A 23234-nucleotide genomic window follows, 5' to 3' on the forward strand; every position below is an offset into this window, starting at 1 on the left:
AAAGACACACTGTTATCCCTTACTATCAGAACCTAGAGTGTTTGTGAAAAGGAAAAAGCATTATTCTTATAATACTGCCCTCACACACTTTGCAGTGTCGTGCTTCATCATTGGGCCGCGTCAAACGCCCCCGTGCAGACCAACACAGAGGGCGGAGCGCAATGTTTTTTAAGAGATGAAGAAAGTAGTGGTGAGGTCACAGAAAGATGAAAGGTGATAACAAATACAAATAATGACAACAAACAAAGTAAGGAAAAATATTCCCTCAAGAAGGGACCAAAGGTGTGCAGACATATATACTAAAACTACCTAGGGGGAGACTGTATACAATTTTATTCCTGTCACCTCCTGGCAGAATTTAAAAGTAAACTGTTGGGATTATTTAGGGGAGGTAAAGACCCCTAAATCCCAGCTGCTTGTACCAACATGTTTCTGCCAACTTAAACGCTCACAAGAGTCGTACTGGCATTCGTCAGGGTGTTGGTCCCTTAGGTTTATAGTCTAACCCCTATTTGGGGATTCGTTACCTTCAGACGACAGGCAGCCGCTTGTCGTTTTTAGTACTGTACTCTGAACAGTTTCCAAGAGTGAACAATTTCTGAAAAAAAGTAGAGCATATTTATTGTCGTTCTACTTCTATCATATACCTTTCATAAAAGTAACAGCTTTCTCCTAAATTAAAATGCCACCGAGTATCGTGTCTCCCATGAGCAAAGACCACACTCCACCGCTAAGGTGCAACTGACACAGTGCGTAATGAAACGGTATCCATTATTCCCCCTAATGCGAGGAAAACAAACATCTTATCGCCAAGCCTAAAGTTCGAACACAACTCTGTGGTGCTGAAAATGCCATGCTGTTGCCCACTTGTCACCCCAAAGTAAGTGCGACTTCCAAGAAATATGAGCGAGATTGCAAAACTGGACTTACAAGGGTTTATTAGAAAGTCTCCAAACCCGGGACCGGCGAGGGACCGTGGTCCTGTAGTCACACTCTATTTACAAAACGAGATGGAAGGAACAAACACCGCCATCAGTTCAACTTTCCACTCTCTCGTAATTCATCACCAGCACTAGTCTCTCACTTTCCATCTACTCGTATTACTTACTACTCCAAGGACCCACGGGACTGATCGCCCTCACCTCGGTCCTCCGTCGATGGGGACAAAGCCAGATAACTCTCATTTAAATATCCGCATGTTAACAACCTCGACCGGTAAACGCTCTCCTAACGCGCGTCATTCCGATCAGGTACTATGCGAAATGAAAGACGGACTGCTCTCAAATGAGAATCTGTTCGTATGCAGTATCAACCGCGGCCATCTTAGCAGTTCTAGCTCACCCCCGATTTGCGTGGACTAGCCACGAAAATCTTGGTTCCAAAGTGCGGATTCGCATTATTTCCGTTTTTTGAAAAAAACACAATTCTTTTAGAGGTAACAATGCAATTAGTAGTCTAACCCTCAGCACATTAGTAAATCCCCGTTCTTCACTATAGCGCCTCCAGAGAGGGAGGGGCATAATGTAAATGCATATTCCAACAGCTTTGCTGTTCAAAAACTTCATATTGCCAGCAAAAGAGCTCTCATTATATTTTATTTTCCATGACTTCTTAGTGATGCAAAACCAAACAGCTTGTATTGTACACGATCTTAATACTAGAAACTTCAAGAGGTGTTTTCAGTTTGCATCCTATATTCATCCAATTTTATCATTTTCTACCTAACCCATACAGATGGAACCATGGGATGGAATCATTTAGACCCCTAGTACTACTTTTCAGTCTGTTAACCCACCGTTGTTCTCTGATAAACAAAAAGCTGGCGATATCTACTGTATTGGGAGGTATAAAAGGTTTATCCAATACAGTCCACCTTAAATCATGCTCATTATGTTTATTTTGGTGGAAATGTGCTGTCAATTTTGTGTTTGTTTTACCGCAACGTATTGTACTGAGATGCTCCAAAATGCGCGTTTTTACTCGGCGCGTGGTCATTCCAACGTACAATAGGTTGCACGGACACCGGATCATGTAAATCACATTCTCAGTGTTGCATGTAGTATGTTTTCTTTGCTCCCAGGGGTGATCTGTACCGATCTCCACCTTTTTCCCATTCAGTGACAAAGGGCAAGCCCTACATGAGCCACAAGCATAGTGTCCCATTACAGGAGGCAAAACAATTTCTTGATGGCAGCCCCTGTCGTCAGCCCTTGATGTTCGCGGGCGCGTATTTACAATGGTATCTTTTATGCTTGCACTTTTCTTAAAAGAGAATAGTGGGAGAGGTTGTTGTAACCCATTAGAGTTCAGAATCCTCCAGTTTTTTTGTACTATCGTTTTTACACAATTGGATGCTGTGCTAAATGTTGTAACGCAAATACTGCTCTCAACCCTTTCCTTATTTTGTGTTTGTAGGAGGGATTCCCTATTGCAGTTTCTCGCTCTTTTCTGTGCCTTGGAAATAACAGTCTCAGGGTAGTCTCTAGATTTCAATTTCTCACTCAAGATACTCGCCTCTTTTTTGTAGTTCCAGATTGTTCCTGTCCGTCGGTTTATGAAAAACACTACTCACTAGGCCTCCATTTTCTGCTCTTATCCAAAGGTCCAGGAAAGGTAGTGCCTCATTGGTCAGTGTGCTGGTGAAAAACAGAAATGGGTTTCTCTGGTTTAACCAGTCCATAAAGGAGTCTGCCAAGTCTCTACTGCCTCTCCAAATGATAAGCACATCATCGATGTACCTACGCCACACCCTAATATGTTCTAAAAAAGGGTTGGCTGATGTAAACACTGTCTCGTTTTCAAAATTAGAGACATAAAGGCATGCCAGACTGGGGGCACAGGAACTACCCATGGAAGTTCCATGGGTCTGTAGGTAAAAACAATCTTCAAACTTAAAGAAGTTCTTCGTTAAGGCCAATTCCAAAAGACTCAAGATGAATGCCCGAGGTGTGTTGTAATTCCATACCTCAGCAAAGAGTATGTTCTCAATAACCCTTAGTGTTTCTTGCTGAGGAATGTTCGTGTACAATGATTCAATATCGAGTCCCATCATCAAGTCTCTATCTGGGTCGAATTCAAGGTCTTTAATCAAATTCAAAAGCACTCTCGTGTGTCTTTCAGGTAGGCTGGCATTTTTTGTCCAAGAGGGCGTAAAAAAAATCACAAAACTTGGACAGAGGTTCGAGTATTGAGTTAGTGCCTGATACTATCGGCCGTCCCGGAGGAGGCCGTGTTGGTTTATGCACTTTAGGCAAAATGTAGAAGTAAGGCACTGTTGGATGTAAGTTACAAAGGAAAGCCGCTTCTTTCTGGCTAATCCAGTCGTTTCCAACAGCCTCTTCTACATATGTGTTTATCACAATTCGTAGTTCATCCGTCGGATCATCCGGCAAAATTGCATAATTTCTTCTGTCACCCAAGAGACGGAGACATTCAGAATTATACACATTCTTATCCAAAATCACTATCGCTCCCCCCTTATCAGCAGGTTTTATTGTGAAGTCTCCACAGTACGATTTGGGCCATTTCCTGTTGCAGCCACTATGCCTACCCACACAAGTGAGGTACCATTTTTATCGGGAGACCTGGGGGAACGCTGGGTGGGAGGAAATGTGTGGATCCACGCAGATTCCAGAACTTTCCACCACAGAAATGTGAGAAAAAATGAATCTTTCGCCGAAATTTGAGGTTTGCAGGGGATTCCGGGTAGGAGAATGATGGGGGACCCATGCAAGCCATACCTCGCTGGACCCCCCCGGGTGTCTAGTTTCCAGAAATGTGTGAGTTAGGTAGGTTTCCCTAGATGACTGCCGAGCCCCAGGCCAAAAACTCATGGGACCCCCCATGCAAAACCAGGTTGGTTTGTGATAGGTAATTTTGATGTCGCCTCAATAGGTTTTAGGCCCTTGCCTGTCACGGGTCCTTGACCCACCCACGCAAGTGAGGTACCATTTTCATCGGGAGACCTGGGGGAACGCTGGGTGGGAGGAAATTTATGGATCCACGCAGATTCCAGAACTCCCAAGGTGCCTAGCTGTAGTTCTTGAACCATAGCTCTGCCGGCACCTAGGGAAACATAGCAAACATATATATTTTTGAAAACTAGACACACAGGGGAAACCAGGGTGGCGTGACTTGACTGCCTTCCACCAGGTTCTGTTACCCAGAATCCCTTACAAACCTAAAAAATTGTCAAGAAAACCAAATTTTCCCAAATTTCTGTGGTGGAAAGTTCTGGAATCTACGTGCATCCACAAATTTCCACCCACTCCGCGTTCCACAAAATCTTCTGAGAAAAATGGTACCTCACTTGTGTGGGTCGGCCTAGTGCCCGTGACAGGAAACGGCGCAAAACGCAATGTGGACACACCTCAATTTCGCTGCCTTTTTTGGCAAAGTGCCTAGCTGTAATTTTTGACCCATAGCTCTGCCGGCACCTAGGGAAACCTAGCAAACCTATACATTTTTGAAACTAAACTCCCAGGGGAATCCAGGATGGGGTGACTTGACTGCCTCCCACCAGGTTCTGTTACCCAGAATCCCTTGCAAACCTAAATCATTGTAAAAAAAAAACACATTTTACCCACATTTCTGTGGTGGAAAGTTCTGGAATCTGCGTGGATCCACAAATTTCTACCCACCCCGCGTTTCCCAAAGTCTTCCGAGAAAAATGGTACCTCACTTGTGTAGGTCGGCCTAGTGCCGACGAAAGGAAACGGCGGAAAACGCAATGTGGACGCACCTCAATTTTGCAGTGAAAAATGACCCTTTTTTGGCAAAGTGCCTAGCTGTAGTTTTTGAACCATAGCTCTGCCGGCACCTAGGGAAAACCAGCAAACCTATACATTTTTTTAAACTAGACTCACAGGGAAATCCAGGATTGGGTGACTTGACTGCCTCCCACCAGGTTCTGTTACCCAGAATCTCTAGCAAACCAAAAAAATCGTCCAAAAAAACACATTTTCCCCACATTTCTGTGGTGGAAAGTTCTGGAATCTGCGTGGATCCAGAAATTTCCCCCCACTCCACGTCCCCCAAAGTCGTCTGAGAAAAATGGTACCTCACTTGTGTGGGTCGGCTTAGTGTCCGCAACAGGAAACGTCGGAAAACGCAATGTGGACGCACCTCAATTTCGCAGTGAAATATGACCCTTTTTTGGCAAAGTGCCTAACTGTAGTTTTTGAACCATAGCTCTGCCGGCACCTAGGGAAGTCTAGCAAACCTATACATTTTTGAAAAGTAGACACCCAGGGGAATCCAGGATGGGGTGACTTGACTGCATCCCACCATGTTCTGTTACCCAGAATCCCTTGCAAACCCAAAACATTGTCCAAAAAAACACATTTTCCCCACATTTTTGTGGTGGAAAGTCCTGGAATCTGTGTGGATCCACAAATTTCCACCCACCCCTCATTCCCCAAAGTCTTCCGAGAAAAATTGTACCTCACTTGTGTGGGTCGGCACACATCAATTTCGCAGTGAAAAATGACCCTTTTTGGCAAAGTGCCTTGCTGTAGTTTTTTAACCATAGCTCTGCCGGCACCTAGGGAAACCCAGCAAACTTATACCATTTCCTGTCGCGGACACTAGGCCGACCCACACAAGTGAGGTACCATTTTTCTCAGAAGACTTTGGGGAACGCGGGCTGGTTGGAAATTTGTGGATCCACGTAGATTCCAGAACTTTCCACCACAGAAATGTGGGGAAAATGTGGTTTTTTGGACATTTTTTTAGGTTTGCAAGGGATTCTGGGTATCAGAACCTGGAGCGAGGCTGTCAAGTCACCCCATCCTGGATTCCCCTTGGAGCCTAGTTTTAAAAAATGTATAGGTTTGCTATGTTTCCCTAGGTGCCGGCAGAGTTATGGTTCAAAAACTACAGCTAGGCACTTTGCCAAAAAAGGGTCATTTTTCAATGCGAAATTGAGGTGTGTCCACGCTGCGTTTTACGCCGTTTCCTGTCGCGGGCACTAGGCCGACATACACAAGTGAGGTACCATTTTTCTCAGAAGACATTGGGGAACGCGGGGTGGATAGAAATTTGTGGGTCCACGCAGATTCCAGAACTTTACACCACAGAAATGTGGGGAAAATGTGTGTTTTTTGACAATGTTTTAGGTTTGCAAGGGATTTGGGGTAACAGAACCTGGTGGGAGGCAAGCAAGTCACCCCATCCTGGATTCCCCTGGGTGTCTACTTTTCAAAAATGTATAGGTTTGCTAGGTTTCCCTAGGTGCCGGCAACGCTAGGGTTAAAAAACTACAGCTAGGCACTTTGCCAAAAAAGGGTCATTCTTCACTGGAAAATTGAGGTGTGTCCACGTTGTGTGTTGCGCCGTTTCCTGTCGTGGGCACTAGGCCGACCCACACAAGTGAGGTACCATTTTATCGGGAGACTTAGGGTAATTCAGATTTGTAAGGCAACTGTTATTACCTATTGACTTTCGATGCATTTCTGCCTTCCAAATGAAAGACATTATGTAAAAAAGAACTCATTTTGAAAAATGACCGATAATTCTCATGCTAGTATGAGAATTCCCCATTTCGTAAATGTGCAAATATCTACTGTTTCTAAACTCTATATTTTGTTTCCATTTCAGAAATACATAGGTGTCTTTCATACCGATTCCTTCATGTATAAATTTTCCCACAATAATTGCTGTATACCCGGTACATAATAAAAAGTCATTGCAAATTCCTGCTCAGTATTTGACTCTGGGTTCGTCAGGTTCTTGGTGAACCTACAAGTCCTATATATCCCCACAACCAGTAAGGTCCAGCGGATGTAACGGTATATTGCTTTCAAAGAGATGTCATAATTAGAAGAAGTTACAGGTGAAAACATTGGCACAAAAGGCTGGTTTTTTCAACTAATTTTCCATTTTTCCTATATTTAACTGTTAGTTTTAATAAATAAACCTTGATGGATCTACACAAATGACCCCTTGCTGAATTCAGAATTTTGTCTACTTTTCTAAAATGTATAGCTTTCCAGGATCCATTATTGCTTTCATACCCATTTCTACCATTAACTGGAAGGAGGTTAAAAGCACAAAAAATAGCAAAAATAGGCTATGTCCCAGAAAAATGCCAAAACTGTGTACAAATTGTAGGTTGTCTGACAAAAGTCTGTAATTCCCTAAAAGCTGGGAAAATTGTGATTTCAGCCCCAGAAACCCTTTTTTGATACCATTTGCAGGGAAAAGCCCAGACGCTTTCATTTGCAGCACTTTTTTCGCATTTTCCCCAAAAAAACAAAATTTAGCTGTATTTAGGCTAATTTCTGGGACCCCTCCAGGGAAATCCACAAACACTGGGTACCTTTAGAATCCCCATGATGTTGGAAGAAAAGGACGCATATTTGGCGAGGATACCTTATGTTGTCAAAACGTTACGGGGGCCTAAGCGCACACTACCCCAAATAGTCAAAAAAAGGCTTAGCACAGTGGGGGAAAAGGCCTAGCAGCGAAGGGATTAAAATATGGGACGGACACCAGTCCCTGGGTGATCCATATTTTACTTTCCTCAATAGGTCCAGAAATACTTGGTTACTTATTGCCGGGAATTGCTTGAGGGAGCAAGGATTTCACGGCGTTGATGGAGGTGCCTCAGCAATGGGGCATGTAGGAATACTGGCTTTGATTATTGTGATTTTATCAATAAAAAAAGTATTCAAAGAAATTCAGAGGATCCTGGAGGGCACAGAATTGCTGGCACTGAGCATATTCTGAAGAGGCGAATAAGTCCACCTGAGGAGTGCCTTGTTGAGCAAAGATGTTCTGGATTACCTCCAGTAGAAGACGTTACTCATGATTGGCAAGATAACACCGGCTCAGGCAGTTGGCACTGGCGTTCAGAGATCCTGCTAGGTGATTGGCAAAAAGTCAGATCCCTTGGAAGTGTGTCCAAGTCCACTGTCTCAGAGCCTCCAGGCAAAGGAGGTGAAACTCTACTCCCCTTGCTTGGTCACATACCACATCACAGTTGTGTTGTCTGTCTAGATCAGGATGGACAACCTATGAGGGAGTGGAGTAAGGCATTGAGTGCCAGCCAAATCGTTCGCATGAAGAACCTGCTACTCCAGAGACTGATCTACAGATCTTGCAGATGAGTGCCCCGCCACAGGGTGGAAGCATACGTCACTACCGTAGTCATGGCCAGAGATGGAGTAAAGGCCATGCCATATGTCAAGTATGCCTCATTCCCCCAACAAGCCACTTATGCCATGGCACTAGTGGAGATAACGATGGAATCCGACAGGTCTCCCCTGTACTGTAGTCTCTTCCCTTGGAGGCACCACTGCAGGGCCCTCCTGTGCCAATATGACTAGGTGGCTAGGAGAATGCATGAAGCCAGCAGATCAAGGAATTGCAACGCTCTCAGGACTGAAACTCTTGTGCCACAATGGAAAGATGGCATCATCTCCTTGATGTCTGTTATCATCTGTAGAGGAGGGAGGCGTGGAGAAGGGTGGTGTCCAGTACCAACCCTATGAACTGAGTCATTGGGAAAACCTCAGGTGAGATTTGGGCTCCTTGATCGTAAAGCCCAGGTCGAACAGAGATGTCATTAACCACAGGTGGTGCAACACCATCTCTGGAGAGCTGTCTTTGAGGGGCGAGTGTGCAAGTACGGGAAGATTGGCACACAATACCATCTGAGATGGGTTGCAACCACTGCCATCACCTTGAAGACTGGAGGTATTAATGTCAATCCAGAGAGTAGTACCGCAAACTGCTATTGCATAGAACCCACCACAAATCGCAAGTACGTACAATGGGGCCGCAGGATAGGGATGTGGAAGTATGCATCCTACAGGTCCCGTCACAGCATTTAATCTCCAAGCTCCAATACAGTAGAACTTGAGCTAGGGTCAGCAAGTTGAACTTCTCCTTTATAGGAAGAAATTCAGGCTCCTGAGATCTGGAATGGGGCGGAGGCCGTGCTTCTTGGGCACCAGGAAGTAACATGCTTAGCAACCTTGGCCTATTTCACTGTCTGGGACTAACTTCACCACTCCTTTCAGAGGGAGATCTGCTACTTCTTGCTGTAGGATGTCGAATCATCGGTAGGTGTGGAAGGAGGTTGGATAGAGGGCGGAACCTGAAGAAGGGTGTACCCTTTTTCTATGATCAGAAAGTCCCACTGGTCCAATGTAAGGCCTTCCAGACTGGAAGAAAATGGGACCCACCCTCTCACAGGTCCCTTGTGGGTTTGGAGCGCCTTATGCCTGCTTTCCGTCAGGTGCAGGGGAGGAAGCGGAGGACGGTTGCAAGGTGAATCCATGTCCTCATGCTCTGGAAGGACCCCTGTATTGGTGAAAGAGGGGATAAGGTTATTGAGAAGACTCGGGACCTGACTTCGCTGAGGCGCTTCCAACTGAGTATCTGATTGCTAGAAATGCCTGCCGTGCCTGGATGGGTAGGGACTTGGCCATATTTTTAGGGGCTTTCTTAATTGTATACTTGAACCTCAGTTTCACTGCATTCAAAAAAATTGCCAACAAAGCAGGCAAATTAAAATCCTGAATGCTTGACAAAGCAGCGATGGCTCATAAAAATCACAGATGGACTGTTTTCCAAACCTACACCAATTAGGGCCCACAACCCTACCTAGCAAGCCACATTTCTCTGGCCATCCAACATTTCTTTTTTCTAATTCGTATAGGAGCCTTCCCATCAAAAGACCAGGTCCCAGTTTGGAAACAAATCTGGCCCGACTTCTATTGCCGATTATGCGGTCGCTTTGCGGATAGTATATTACATTTTCGGTGCATTTGCCCCACCGTCAATATTCTCAGACGGAAATTAATATGCCCTGCCTTCCGGTCCCTCCAGATAAGATCCTACCATTCTGTGGTGATGACATTATTGAACAGCCATTCGATCCAGTTCTCCTGTAGGGAAAAAAGTTTTTACTACAAGTTAATAGACTGCTATTAGAACAGTAGGGGACTTATGAGTCATAAATCACCTCTAGGCTTGCTACTTCAAGTATCTGTCATTTCACAATCTGCTTAGAAACACTTGTATTACATTTTGTATTTATTGCTACCCTATGTCTTTTGGGGATTAACGGTTTTAAACGTACTTACATTTCAAATCATAAGGTATGGTGTTTTATTCAAAGCTATGTTCTATCTGCCATGCTACAAGCAAATTTTAACTTTGTACTGGACCAATATAGCAAAGATTTTTATTAATCTGCAAATAAAGATTTACTTACTTATTGCGATGTGCATGTGAGTCAAAGGCGGAAACAGCTGGACACTGCTGTCAAGTGAGGACGGGCAGTAGGGTGTTTAGAAGGCTTCAGGTGGACAGGGCAAGGTAGAGGGGTATGTAGTTAAAAGAAGTGGCATGGAGGACAGAGGAGTGGCAATGGAGGATGGGTGGTTACACTGAGGACATGGAAGGGAAAGGGAAGCACCAAGAAGGCGGGAGTTACATGAAGGTTAGGATAAGGACACAAAGAACAATGGACAGTACATGGAAGTTCACAAAAAGAGATCGCATTTTGCAAAACATTTGATCATCTTTCTGTCAGAAAATTATCTAAAAGTACTCTACGCCCTAAAGGATGTCTTGAACCAGCTTTAAATAAAAACACTTTAGATTAAATTTGTGAGGAAAAAAACTTTAAAAGGCAGATCTCTGTTCCAGGATCCTGTTAGCGGGAAACGTAAAAAGAACTGAATAATATGTTACCTACAGGGCATGGTAGGACACTGGAGGTCAGAGGCCCTTAAAGGCGCAGTGTCCAATTACATTGTTTCAATGTTGTATTACTCCTTATCTTATTTTAAAAAAAGAAGTAAAAAGTGCTCGTGAACGATGTTTTCAAAAGATCCCTTTTCATTTTGCTTGAGTGATTTTTACGGATATGATCCTATTTTCCTTCACATTTTTAAAATAATTCAATAAAGACTGGAAATATAGCCTGTTTGTTAAGGCTGCAAAAATGTAACATGTCTCTCAAATATGTGTCCAGGCCTTTTCGAAGCAAGGCGAAGTAGCTATGACTTTGAAAGAGCTGCTCCAGGACACACGGACGTGGGCAGGACTATTCACTGCTTATGATTATCAATGGAGATCTCATGGGAGAAAAGGGAGATTACACCGAGGGCATGGAGGGGAACGTGAAGAGCTAGAAAGGTGGGTGTGCCCTGTAGGTGAGGAAATGGACACAAAGAACAATGAACAGTACATGAATAGTGTTTAGTAAGTGGGGGGTATGAAGAACAAGGGAGGGGATTTGTTGGGTGGGAAGACAACAAAAATGGCAAGGAAGGGTGGTATAATCATCATATATTTTCTCTTCTAGGTACCTCCATTTCAAATTATATATGCTGCTTCTCATTTACCGATCTTAAACAATAGGTAAGGTTTTGCAGAATGGAAGTAAGTGAAAAGGCTGCCTGGGCTTTACTACTAATTGTTTATTCTGAAAATGTTCAACAATGTTCAGATATAATAAATAAAAAAACTAACAACAGAGTGTAATGAGATAGAAATAAGCTTTGTACCAGAAACTTGAGGCTTAGAGAGTCATAAGAGTGGTAATCACCTTTCTTTGCTGAAGGCTATGGGGAAGGTACATTCAACCTTCAGTCGATGGGTTCAGCTGCCTGCCTGCAAAAGCAGATGAGAATAGCAGATGCAGATTCTTTGCTGGACATTGCTTCTATTGTTCAGAAGAGGTATGCAAGTGTGACCCACCTTTATAACTCGAAGCAGGCCACTTTTAGTGTTAAGTTTAGCTTAAATAGCTGAGAGGAATGTGGGGTTGGAGGTATTGATATAAAGAGGATTTATGAACTCATCACAATGCTACAATAATATTTACTGTTTATTCTTCTGATTAATATCATTCTTACTGTTTTGCTTATTTTAAAATAATTACTATTCTTATTGATTGCACTAGGATAGGAGGTACATTTTAAATCTTAAAAATATATCCCTGGTTTTATTTTAAATCTTAAAAATATATTCCTGGATTCCTATAGTTCTTGAGTGTGCCTTTCCATAATGGAAGAGGGTTTGGGTTTTCACAGGATTGATCGTTACCTTAAACATATCTAACTTAAGTAATGCTCAATGGTTTGCAGGGTGGTTGTAGTAAATTAGATTTTCTGTTTCTGGTAGGCACATTGACAAAGTCCATGGTGGCTGAGGGTATAGAAAACCCATTTTCAGCCTGTTTCTGGAAAGAAATCCAAAAAACATATCAAGGGAATAAGAAGTATGGTGGGGGTGTGATAGGAGGAGAGCAGACATTTAGAGCAGACAACTGCTAGGACAGAGGAACGGGGAAGTAGGGAGAAGTTTAGGAGGCAGTACAGGGGACATGAAGAGTAGGAGAGGAGATACAGAGGGCAAGGATGACATCTAAGAATGGAACACACAGCAAAGAGTGGACATCAAAAGTAAGATAAAGGACATGGAGAACTACAGAGTAAATTTAGAAACAATTTGTAGGGGTGTTCAAGTGATGAGGAGTGAGGTGGCACAAATACTAGAGAGCAGGAATGGTATGCATTGAGCTGAGTTAAGAAAATATTCTCAGAGCACAAATGGGCTGATGCAAAAGCAATAACTGGACTCCTTAGGTTCAATCAAGCACTAAGCACAAATCTCTCAGAACACAAACATGTCTGCAGGCACGTTAACATAGGACCTGAATATGAGAAAGGTGAATGAAAAGGGATTGGAGTATTGCAGGGAGCAAGAGGAGGGGGATATGGAAAGTGACTGAGGGGACAGGAAAGGCAGTGGAGCTTTTATGGTGCGTGTGAGGCGCTAATGAGATGATCAAGGAACTTCAAGTAACAAGTTCACATTTTGATCGTATTCATGTTAGCACAGACGAATAAACCCCTCTAGCTGGATAATCTTATCAGATTTAACCAGGGCTCGAAAAATTCACTCGCCTGTCAATAAGTACGAGCTATTTTTAGGTCTTACTTGCCCTTTCTGGTGAGTAGGAACTGACACTTGACCTCTGCCTCTGAGAGCATAGCAAATGTGACAAGATATCAAGATTAAAAGGCATCTTTATTGCTCACAAAGTGAATGAGCAATAAAAATGCTTTTAAATCGTGTTAACTTGTCACATGTGTTCAGCTTTCAGAGTCAGAGGTCAAGTACATTTCAGTTAGGTCGAGTAGATGTTTCACGTTACTAGACCTGCAGGTCTAGTGCAATTTTTATTGATTTTTCAAGCCCTGATAACTAAAGTGTATAAGATGACTTTTCCTAGTGGGGAGCCAAGATCACTCTGCTTTCTCATCATACCATACCCTGGAGTTGCCAAATGAAAGTCGCTGTATAAAGTACTGTACACAGCAACAGGAAGCACAATTTGATGCAACTGAAATAAGTCTAACACTGCAATAGACGCCTTATATGAAGTATATATATAATGCTACATGCCCCAGATAGGCCTGGGAGGCTAATGTGGTCTTGTAACTTACTACAGCTTCTTACTCCCTAATTAAACTACCACTCGATATAGCATATATAGGTTACTTTCAACAATTTCAAATACAAACCACTTGGGTCCCCAAAATAAAATGTTTATTGCAAGATTAATTTTCTTGATATATTTATCATCATATACATTAGCAAGTGTGTAACAGACGGGAGTAGCAGGAACACAAATCAACATGGGCTCCCTGGTGGTCTAGTGGTTAGGATTCAGCGCTCTCACCGCCGCGGCCTACGTTTGATTCCAAGTTAGGGAAGATGACTTTTGGGAGAGGTGTGGCGCAGCAGCGAGGGCGACTGACTCCGGAGTGCAGGGCTCACAGTTTGATCTCCAGCAGTAGAGGCAGATCAGCTCAGCATCATGTGACTCGGGGCAATAGGTCGCTTAATCACCCCAACGGCCCCCAGCGCTTTGAGCCCCTTATGGGTGATTAGTTTGCGCTTTTCAAATACTAGTTGTTTTTTTTAACATGGATAGCTCATCAATTAACAAGTATCAACTAAACAATAGCATACTGTAAATTCTGAGGTGACAAATCCATAGATGTGCCAGAATTAGTGTCAACGCAGTTTCAACCTCACTAAAAGGCTTAGTGCCATTTATCAGGACAAGGGTCACTAGGATGTAGTTGATTAAATGCCTTCAAGGAAACAGTACAAACCTGCTTGTCCAAAGTTAGTCGACAAAGAGGATATTGTTGCGATAATAGAGGTACTATTTGTTTTCTCAGAATGTTGGCAAATGGATTTGCCCCGATGTTATAGATTACAGGACGCTTCACCCAACCATTAGACAATGTGGCCACCGAGCAGTTGTCACTACCTGGTGCGCTGAAATGGTTCTCTTGAAGCCCGTTGCTGCAGTTTGGATTTCATCACAACTCTCATATCTGGTGAACTGTAAAAGGCACTGCTGCCCTCATAACCTGAGAATACCACCTGCACAGTGGCCCAGACATTGAAGCTGCCACTCTGGTTAAGAGTTCTTACCTGGCACTGCTGGACCAGGTGGGCCAGAAGGTCCAGGGCGGCCAGGAGGGCCCATGATGCCTGATGTTCCTGAGTCACCCTTTTCTCCCTAGAAAAAAAAGACATTTATATTGAAATTAAATGAACACATAAGCAAAGCCAACACTGTGATGGTTTGCACCTTTGTAGTTATATCAAAAGATCAGGACTTTTCCTTGCTTTGCCCACATCCTTTTTTTTTTTTAATCTGTTTATTAAGTTGTTCAATGAAGGAGGAATATGATAAAGAATAGAGAATGAGCGATCCACCTCTTATAGCTGACTACTAATTTTACATCATCAGGACCCACACTGCATCATCCTCTCAGTAGGACATTCTGCATATCAACATTTTAAGTTCTTTCTACCACTTTATAATAAACACCACAGTGGACCTCGTCCTCCTGGTCCAACCAGAATCTGTGGTGATTAGGCATTTTGAATAGTGCAGCCCCAAGCCAGGCTCATGCACAACAATCTACACAGTGTGTGTGTGTGTGTGTGTGTGTGTGTGTGTGTGAGGGAGAGAGAAAGAGAGAGAGAGAGAGAGAGGGAGAGAGAGAGGGAGAGAGAGAGGGAGAAAAAGAGAGTATGAGAGAGAGAGTCTCTGTGTGGTAAGTATCTGTGGTGATTCAAATGGCATTCCTTTCTTTTGGCTTATAGTTTTGGTTTTGCACTGTATTGTATTGTAGTATTTCGATAGAGCTTTCCTACCTCTTGCAAAGGTCCTAAAGCGCTTTGCTGATAAAGTCAATGCTTGTGATTCTGAGGTGTATGGATGAGAGGAGAGCGTTAGTAGAGGAGTTATCTAAACGTTTTGTGTGAGAGGACCATAAAGTGTGCTCCAAGCTTGATGCAGTGGTGTGTGAGCCAGTGAACTCAGAAGTGTGATAAGTTTACAGGCATACAACAGAAAACAGCCACAATTGCATTTTTACAGGTAATTGAGTCTACATTATGGGAAAAGCCAGGAAGTAATTGCCCTTGTGAAATGAAAGTGGTTGTTGATCTAATTTTGTTGACAGTTTGGTTATAGTTTGCAAGTTTATAAAGAGAAGGAGCTCCCTCCATGTTTGAGTTTTATGATAGGTGGGGATTTTCAGTATCAGGACCATTCTTGTTCTGAGGAATCTCCTTTGGTTGTATAGTCTAAGTTGCTATTGTAAGAAGCTAGCTCTCAGCCTGTTGATTGTCCAATGTGCAATGCAAATGGCTTTTCAGGATATCCTTATTGCAAAAGAGAAGTGGTTTCAGAGCAGGGTGCATTATGCAGTACAGATATAACAAACACAAGGGATACCTGTATCCTAAGTGAGAGCTGATACAGGTACATGCATTGTAGGCTACTCATTATGTAGAAAGAATCTCTTGTCACTGTCTTGATTTGGAACTGAAAAGAGAGCATGAAGTCCATGTTAACTCCAAGGTTTTTCACTTTGGCCAAAGTGGTAGGTGGTTATCCCATTTCCTGAGGCCAAGAGGATATGGGGCTCCAGTTCTGCCCTAATCCACAACAAGTATTTCAAATTTGTGGAGCTGAGTATGAGGTGATTCTTGAGCATCCACAATTTCACAGCTAATAGACATTCACATAGACTTGAGGTTTTTGAATTCTGAAGGATGTTCAAGTTTTAGCATGATCTGAGTGTCATCAGCAAATGTGTAGCAGGTGAGGTTAAAAGAATTCACAAGATCAAGACAAGATGTTGAAGATTAAAGGTGCTTGGTCGAGGCCTGAGGGACACCTACTGAACTCTTGTATGATGCAGAATTGAATGGTAGTAGTGAGACAATTTGAAGCCTGTTTTGAGCAAGGAATTTATCCAGTTGAGTACTGTACCCCGAATACAGGCATTATATAGCATTTACAAGTCAAGAAGTAGTAGAGAGATCACCCCACTTTTGTCACCAACATTTTTAAGGTGGCCCCATGTGGAGCTGAATCTGTACTTCTTCCTGGACTAAATTCACTCTCTGTCTGACAGATGTTTTTTTCGATGAAGGCTGATATCAGAGTCAATACAATTTTTCAATGTGTTTAAAGAAAAAGAAACCATTAGCTGCATCATCCTGGTTGAGTCCTGTTTCTTTAGAAAAGGTTCAATACATGATGTTATCAAGTTACTTGAAAATTCGCCAGTTGATCAGAAGACGTTTTTGATCTCTCTCGCGCATATGGCAACAGAGGACTCAACAGATCGGATTTTAGAGGGCCCGATTCACAGAACTAACTTAAGACAAAATCCTAAACTTACTACCATTTTGGTATTCACAGAAGGCACTTACTCATTTTGGTATTCACAGAAGGCACTTACTCATTTCGGTATTCACAGAAGTTAGGAGTCCTAACTTTAGGACTCCTAAATGCCTTCCGTGAATACTGAAAGACTTAAAATTAGGATTTTTCTCAGTTTAGGAGTAGTAAAGTTAAGACTCCTAACTTTAGGACCCCTAAATGCCTTCTGTGAAAACCGAAAGTCTTAAAGTTAGGATTTTTCTCAGTTTAGAAGTAGTAAAGTTATGACTCCTAACTTTAGGACTCCTAAACTGAGAAAAATCCTAACTTTAAGACTTTCGGTATTCACAGAAGGCATTTAGGAGTCCTATTTTTATTATTTATTATTTAGAAGTTTGTTAAGCGCTCAGCTACCCCCAGCGGGGGTGTCCCAGCGTTGAAGACAACATCTAGTGAGGTTCAGTGATGTCCAGGGGGAAAAAGAATGGGCTAGATCAAGGAAAAGAGCCAGGTCTTAAGTTTCTTTCGAAACATAGGCTCTGAAGTCAGAAATCTCAGTTCCAATGGCAGATAATTCCATAGTCTGGAGGTGGCTACTGCAAAGGCCCTTCCTCCCGTACGCGCAAGACGAAAACGGGGGCAGAGCATTAGGCGAAGATGGTTAGATCTGAGATTCCGAGATGCTTGTGAGATCTTCAGTCTGTGTCTCAGGTAAGCGGGGCCTCGGCCATTAAGAGCTCTAAAGGCAAGGGTCAGGGATTTGAACTGAATACGTAGTCTCACTGGGAGCCAATGCAGTTTGATCAGGTGAGGTGAAATGGAATGACGGTAGGGAACATTGCAAATCAACCTGGCCGCTGAATTCTGTACTGTCTGCAATCGATTAATGAGGTACGCCGGGGCTCCAACGTACAGACTATTTGCGTAGTCCAAATGGGATGTTATAAGGGCGTGGACTACTGTCTTGCGTGAATCTAATGGTAGGAAAGGGATGATTTTTTTGATCATACGGAGCTTTCCAAAACAGGACGCTGCGACTTTATTAATTTGGGTTTTGCAGGAGAGGGCAGTGTCAAATTGGAAGCCCAGATTGCGGGCAGCTTGGACAGGTACAGGGGGAGGATCTAATTCAGCCGGCCACCAGAGGCTAGTGAAGATGGGGGATTTCTGATTAAAAAATAAGACTTCCGTCTTATCTGTATTCAGTTTTAAATTATTTGAAGACATCCAAGAGGCGATATTCACCATGCAGTGGCGAAAATTTAGCAAAGAGCTTTCAGAGTGATCTTTGAAAGAAAACACCAGCTGAGTATCGTCAGCATAAAAGATCACTCTGACGCCCCATGATTCCACCACTTTTGCCAAAGGCTTCAGGTATACGTTGAACAGGAACGGGCTGAGGGCAGATCCCTGTGGAACCCCCCATATCAACGGTTTCTTGGTGGAAAAGAAAGAGCCCAGCATCACTTGTTGAAATCGATCCGTAAGGAATGATTTGACCCAGGCGAGTGGGATCCCACCAACTCCCACCTCCTGAACGCGTATTATTAGAGTTTCATGGGAGATGGTGTTGAATGCTGCGGATAGGTCGAGGAGGACCAGCATGGCATCCTCTCCCCTATCCGTGCACTCACGAATCGACTCGGACACTTCTAGTAGAGCTGATTCGGTACTGAAGTCCGGCCTGAATCCTGACTGAGAGTCATGAAGCAGCAAGTTTGATTCAAGATAGTCGGACAGTTGTTCTTGTACTGCCTTCTCGAGCACTTTGGCTGGCTTGGGTAGGAGTGAAATCGGTCGGTAGTTGCTCAGACACATTGGGTCGACACCAGCTTTTTTTTTAATAGGGATAAGCAACGCGTGTTTCCATAAAGAAGGGACAACACCCGAATAAAGGGAGGAGTTCCAGATTTCAAGCAGGGGGTTAATTACTAGCGGGGCAATCTCATTTAGGATCAGTGCCGGGGCTGGATCAAGCGGTGAGCCTGATTTACATTTTAAAAATAGAGTCAGGGCATACTCTTTAGTAGGTGGTTTAAAAGAAGTAAATACTTTGGTACAGGAGGTGTCAAGATCTGAGGTTACTTCTGTGCGATTCTGAAGGATTGTTGCCGTGATATTGGCAATTTTTTCAGAAAAGAAATCAGATAGGCCTTCACTAAGTGCTTGGCTGGGGGTAACGGGAACGGACAGAGCAGTAGGATTAGTAAACTCTTTAACGATGTTGAAGAGGGCCTTAGTGGAGTTTTTTGCGCTAACTATAGTTTCTGCAAAGTATAGACTCATGGTATTACGTTTGAGTTTATGAAACTCTTTGAGGGCCTGTCTGTAAAGAGATTTGGTTGCCAAAGTTAGGACTCCTAACTTCTGTGAATACCGAAATAAGTAAGTGACTTCTGTGAATACCAAAATGAGTAAGTGCCTTCTGTGAATACCAAAATGGTAGTAAGTTTAGGATTTTGTCTTAAGTTAGTTCTGTGAATCGGGCCTAATATGTTTGAGGGTGTGAAGGGGGCGGGGGTCCAGTTGGGAACCAGACACATTTGAGGCTTTAATTAGTGTGGAGGTTTCTTTTATGTTAGTAGGTTTGAAAGAGCATCAGTTGGGTTGAGCACCTGAGGTAGCCCCCTTTTCATGGGGGAAGTTAGGGAGATGTTTTCTGGTTTAGAAAAGAAGTAGGCTTTGAGGTTAACCGATTTCTGGGTGGATTTGATTGCTAATGCATCACAGAGTTCCTTAGAATGAGTGGCATGTGTTAAGGCGCAGGTTGAGTTGCAGAGTTCATTGACAATTCTGAAAAGTTATTTAGTTGGCAATGTAGCCTCTGAGATGCAACGAGCATAGCAGGATCTCTTGCTTTTTGATGGAGGTTCTGTACATTGTATTCCGGCTTTGGAATTGGTTTTTATCATTGAGGTTGAATGTTTTCTCCCAAAGTCTTTCAAAGAATCTGATTTCAATTTTACAAAGTTTTACATTTGAGCTGAACCAACCACCTGTCCTTCTGTTGGATCTCAGGAAAATGGTTTTCAAAGGGAGCACCAAGGTAATAGGCCCATTTAACTATTGTCTGAAGTCTTGGACAGGCCTTTCTGGGCCAGAAAGTAGGAAGATAGAGAGGGATTCTTGGAACGCATTTAAATTGTATTTCTTCCAAGGTCTATTACATGGTTGTTTGAGGGCCTGACGGTTTAGTTTGGGGCTAGTACCTTTTGGTGGAACGCAAGTGTTTCAATGTTGGAGAGCAGGGAGAAGTCTAGCCTAGAGTTGGCTGTTAAACCACAAGTTCTCTATCATACAGAGGCTTATGACAGGTATTCTAGTAGGGTAAGCCTGACTGAAGGTGGGGAGAAGTCACAGAAAATGTGTTCTGTGGATTTGTAATGACAGATCAAGTGTAGCATTGAAGTAGGAAATGGTTTAAAAACGTGTGTGGTGAGTAGACTGGAAGTCATGAGTGGGGTGACAAGCAGCAGAATGTTAGGCTTGTTAAAACAGGTGAGAATATTTAAAGAGACAGATGAGAGAGGGGGTGAAGTAAGCAAAAGTATGCTGAATACTAACATGGTACCTTTTTATATGTTAAAAGGAGGCCAATCCACAGAAAGGGGAAGTGAGAGGGCAGTAAGGAAAAACAAGTTACTTACCTGTATACTGTGGTTCTCCAGTATTGCTATCTTTCATAGATTCACATGCTTGAAAACCATCCCTGTTGTTGAGGTGGGAGTCTCACGGCATTATAATAAGTAAACAGTACAAAAGCTAGGTTAAGCTTTAATAGCTTGGAAAGGCCACTTAGTTAGCCTATCCACATCATTAGAAAAGAAGCAGACTTCATCCAATCAAAGCACACTATGAGCAATTACTCTCCCCTCATGGGTCTCCATACCTCAGATTTCTTAGGGCACGTTGTGTAAAGGGTGTTTCCCTATGCTCTGCTCAGAGTTTTTCTTTGGAAACCCCCTTTTTCACCATTTTGACTAATGTTTGACCTTATACAGCCTACAAGATAAGCTGCCTCACCTCTGGTTGAACGTTCCTGACAGAAATCATGGCAGGTAATTCTAAAAAAGTTTTTTTCAGGCCTGTGAAGTCTGTAGGAAGCTAACAGTATTTTCTAAAGATCCCCACAAGGAGTGTACTTATTGTTTACATCGGTGATAGCTCCCTTTCCCATCTGGGTGCTTTGGCCTGGAACCAACTTCCGGTGGAGCTTCGTGAGGTCCGTTCCCCGAGAATCTTTAGGAAGAAGCTGAAGACATTCCTCTTCAGATAAGCTTGTCTGATGCTGTCAGTCTACCTCCTAGGCATGCACCGGGACACTCCTCGGAGTAGCTGTGCACGCTATAAATGCCCATAACAAACCCAGCAGTGCAAGGATTGTCACACTTACTTAGCCAAGACACTTAAAGACAGAAACGCTTGACAACTGATATGGCTTAAAAAAAAACAGAGCTAAGGAAATACACTCTTCAGAACAAGAGCAGGATTACTAATAAAAGGTCTAAAAAAGAACATAATTCAGAAGAATATTCACTAAACGTTGCTCTTAGGCTAAACTTTCTGGGTCTGAGGTGCCACCTCCTAAACTTCAAACTTCTACATCTGAAGTCTTTGAATTCCACAGGACAACACAGTGAAGTCTCCAAAGAACTGAATCAAAACCTTTAACTCCATCGCTAAAGATAAAGTCAAAAGAGAAACTGGTGTCTAAGATACCAAAATTCAATAATACAGAAGCACACTCTTGCATGTAGTCCAAAGTATAACAAGTCTAATTGATCGTAGAGTGCCAAAAAGTTCCAAATGTTTTTATTCAGTCATTGCGCTCACCAATTTCAATAAAAAGGAATGAGATTGTTTCTCAACATTTGACATGTATAAACACACTTTGGTGTTTATGGTATGCACAGTGGTGTTTCGGGGTACTCTGTTTTTCTTGAATATTCACACAACTTCGTGCACTTGTCCCGTTTTCATTGTAAAGATAACTTGGTTTGTAACCCTGCCTTTATGTACTGGTTGGAGCCTTGAAAAAAGTCATTGTCTGATTAAACACGTGTCAGGTGCCTATGATTTGAAATCAATTCTCAATCAAGTTTTATGGAAATTAGTGAATCCAGTCAAGGAATAAAAGACACTTGGAACTTTTTGGCACTCTACTATCAAGTGAACTTGTTATACTTTGGATTATATGTGAGAGTGTGCTTCTGCATTATTACTGAATTTAGGATTAAGAGCACTTACCCTTGGGTCTTCATACACCCCATGGTAGCTGGGTTTACATACCACGTGAGCACCAAGTTACTTCAAATGATTACCGGCTAATACTCAAACCCCACATTTATTGTTTTGGGTGTGAGATTTCTCAATGACAGCTACTATTCCATTGTTTTGATGTCTAAGATACCGTCGACAGCAACATTTTCGGCGATCCCGACAACGAAGGAAATGGCAACGAGGTATGAACCCACCGCGTAAATGACAATAACAACGTCAACAATGATAGCGTCGATGATGGGACAGTTGATGATCTTGTCAGTGGAGAGATAGTCGCCCACACATAAGTCTTCATCAACAGTCAAACTACTGTCGACAATGGACTCGCAATGAGGCCTTCAAATATCATCTTCATTTTAGGCACATTGCCAAGTAAAGTGATCCCTTTCTCAGCTAAACATTCACTAGGCTCAGAATTCTCTTATGATGAGGGTCTCTTTGGCACTGCTTACAGCCCAATGCAAATAAATATCAAATACTGATGGGGATGATTCAAGCTTGTGACTCTATGAAAGATCCAAAACTGGGGTATCTCAAGTTAGATAAAGTATCAACCAGAAACAGTGTTACCGAAGGCAAGTAACTTTTCCTTTTGATAGATACTTCTAACCACAGATTCCTCACCTCAGAATAGACACCAAAGCAGTACTTCCCCAAGATGGAGGGTATGTGGAGTGGACTTAGACCAAAAGTATTGCAGAACTGAGCGAGCAGTATCCTTTTGGACAGACCTGGCTATGAAGGCATTGGTGCTTTGTGGATATGTACTTTGACACAAACATCTCTGCTTGGCAGTTGTCCAGAACAAGTACAATTTGCGCCAACGCAGATGTAGCCCTTGGTCCTGGTGGAATAGGCACCCAGACCTTCCAAGGTCTGTGTCTTGCCCAGTACATAGCAGATCTTAATGAAGAGGACTTTCCACCTCAACATTTACTCTTCTGCACAGCCATCCCATTTGTCACTTCAGAGAACCCCATAAAAAACTGATTATCATTGGTATGATCTATGTAAAAGCTTAAAGCCCCTTTGGGATCCAAACTGTGGAGCCTTTCCTTTTCTTTCGGGGCATTACAGGGAGCAAAGAAGGCTGGCAGAGTGATGGGTTACTCAAAGAGGAAGAAGGCACGACTTGATAGAAAGGCCACCTCTCTCCTCAGCACCAATTTGGCCAGAAAAAAGATAGTGTAGGATGATGGCGCCAACAGTGCCTGTAGTTCGATAGCAT

The 23234-nt window shown here is 42.9% G+C and overlaps 1 protein-coding gene across 1 annotated transcript in view; it reads right to left on the reverse strand.

Moving 5' to 3' along the window:
• Positions 1-23234, reverse strand: part of COLQ (collagen like tail subunit of asymmetric acetylcholinesterase) — a 778371-nt gene that overhangs the window by 244808 nt on the left and 510329 nt on the right. Inside the window, exon 12 of the mRNA XM_085630419.1 lies at positions 14473-14560. Coding sequence (XP_085486545.1) covers positions 14473-14560 — 88 coding nt within the window. The remainder of the gene's footprint in view (positions 1-14472; positions 14561-23234) is intronic.

This window comes from Triturus cristatus, chromosome 10 (assembly GCF_964204655.1).
Source record: "Triturus cristatus chromosome 10, aTriCri1.1, whole genome shotgun sequence".
NCBI lineage: Eukaryota > Metazoa > Chordata > Amphibia > Caudata > Salamandridae > Triturus > Triturus cristatus.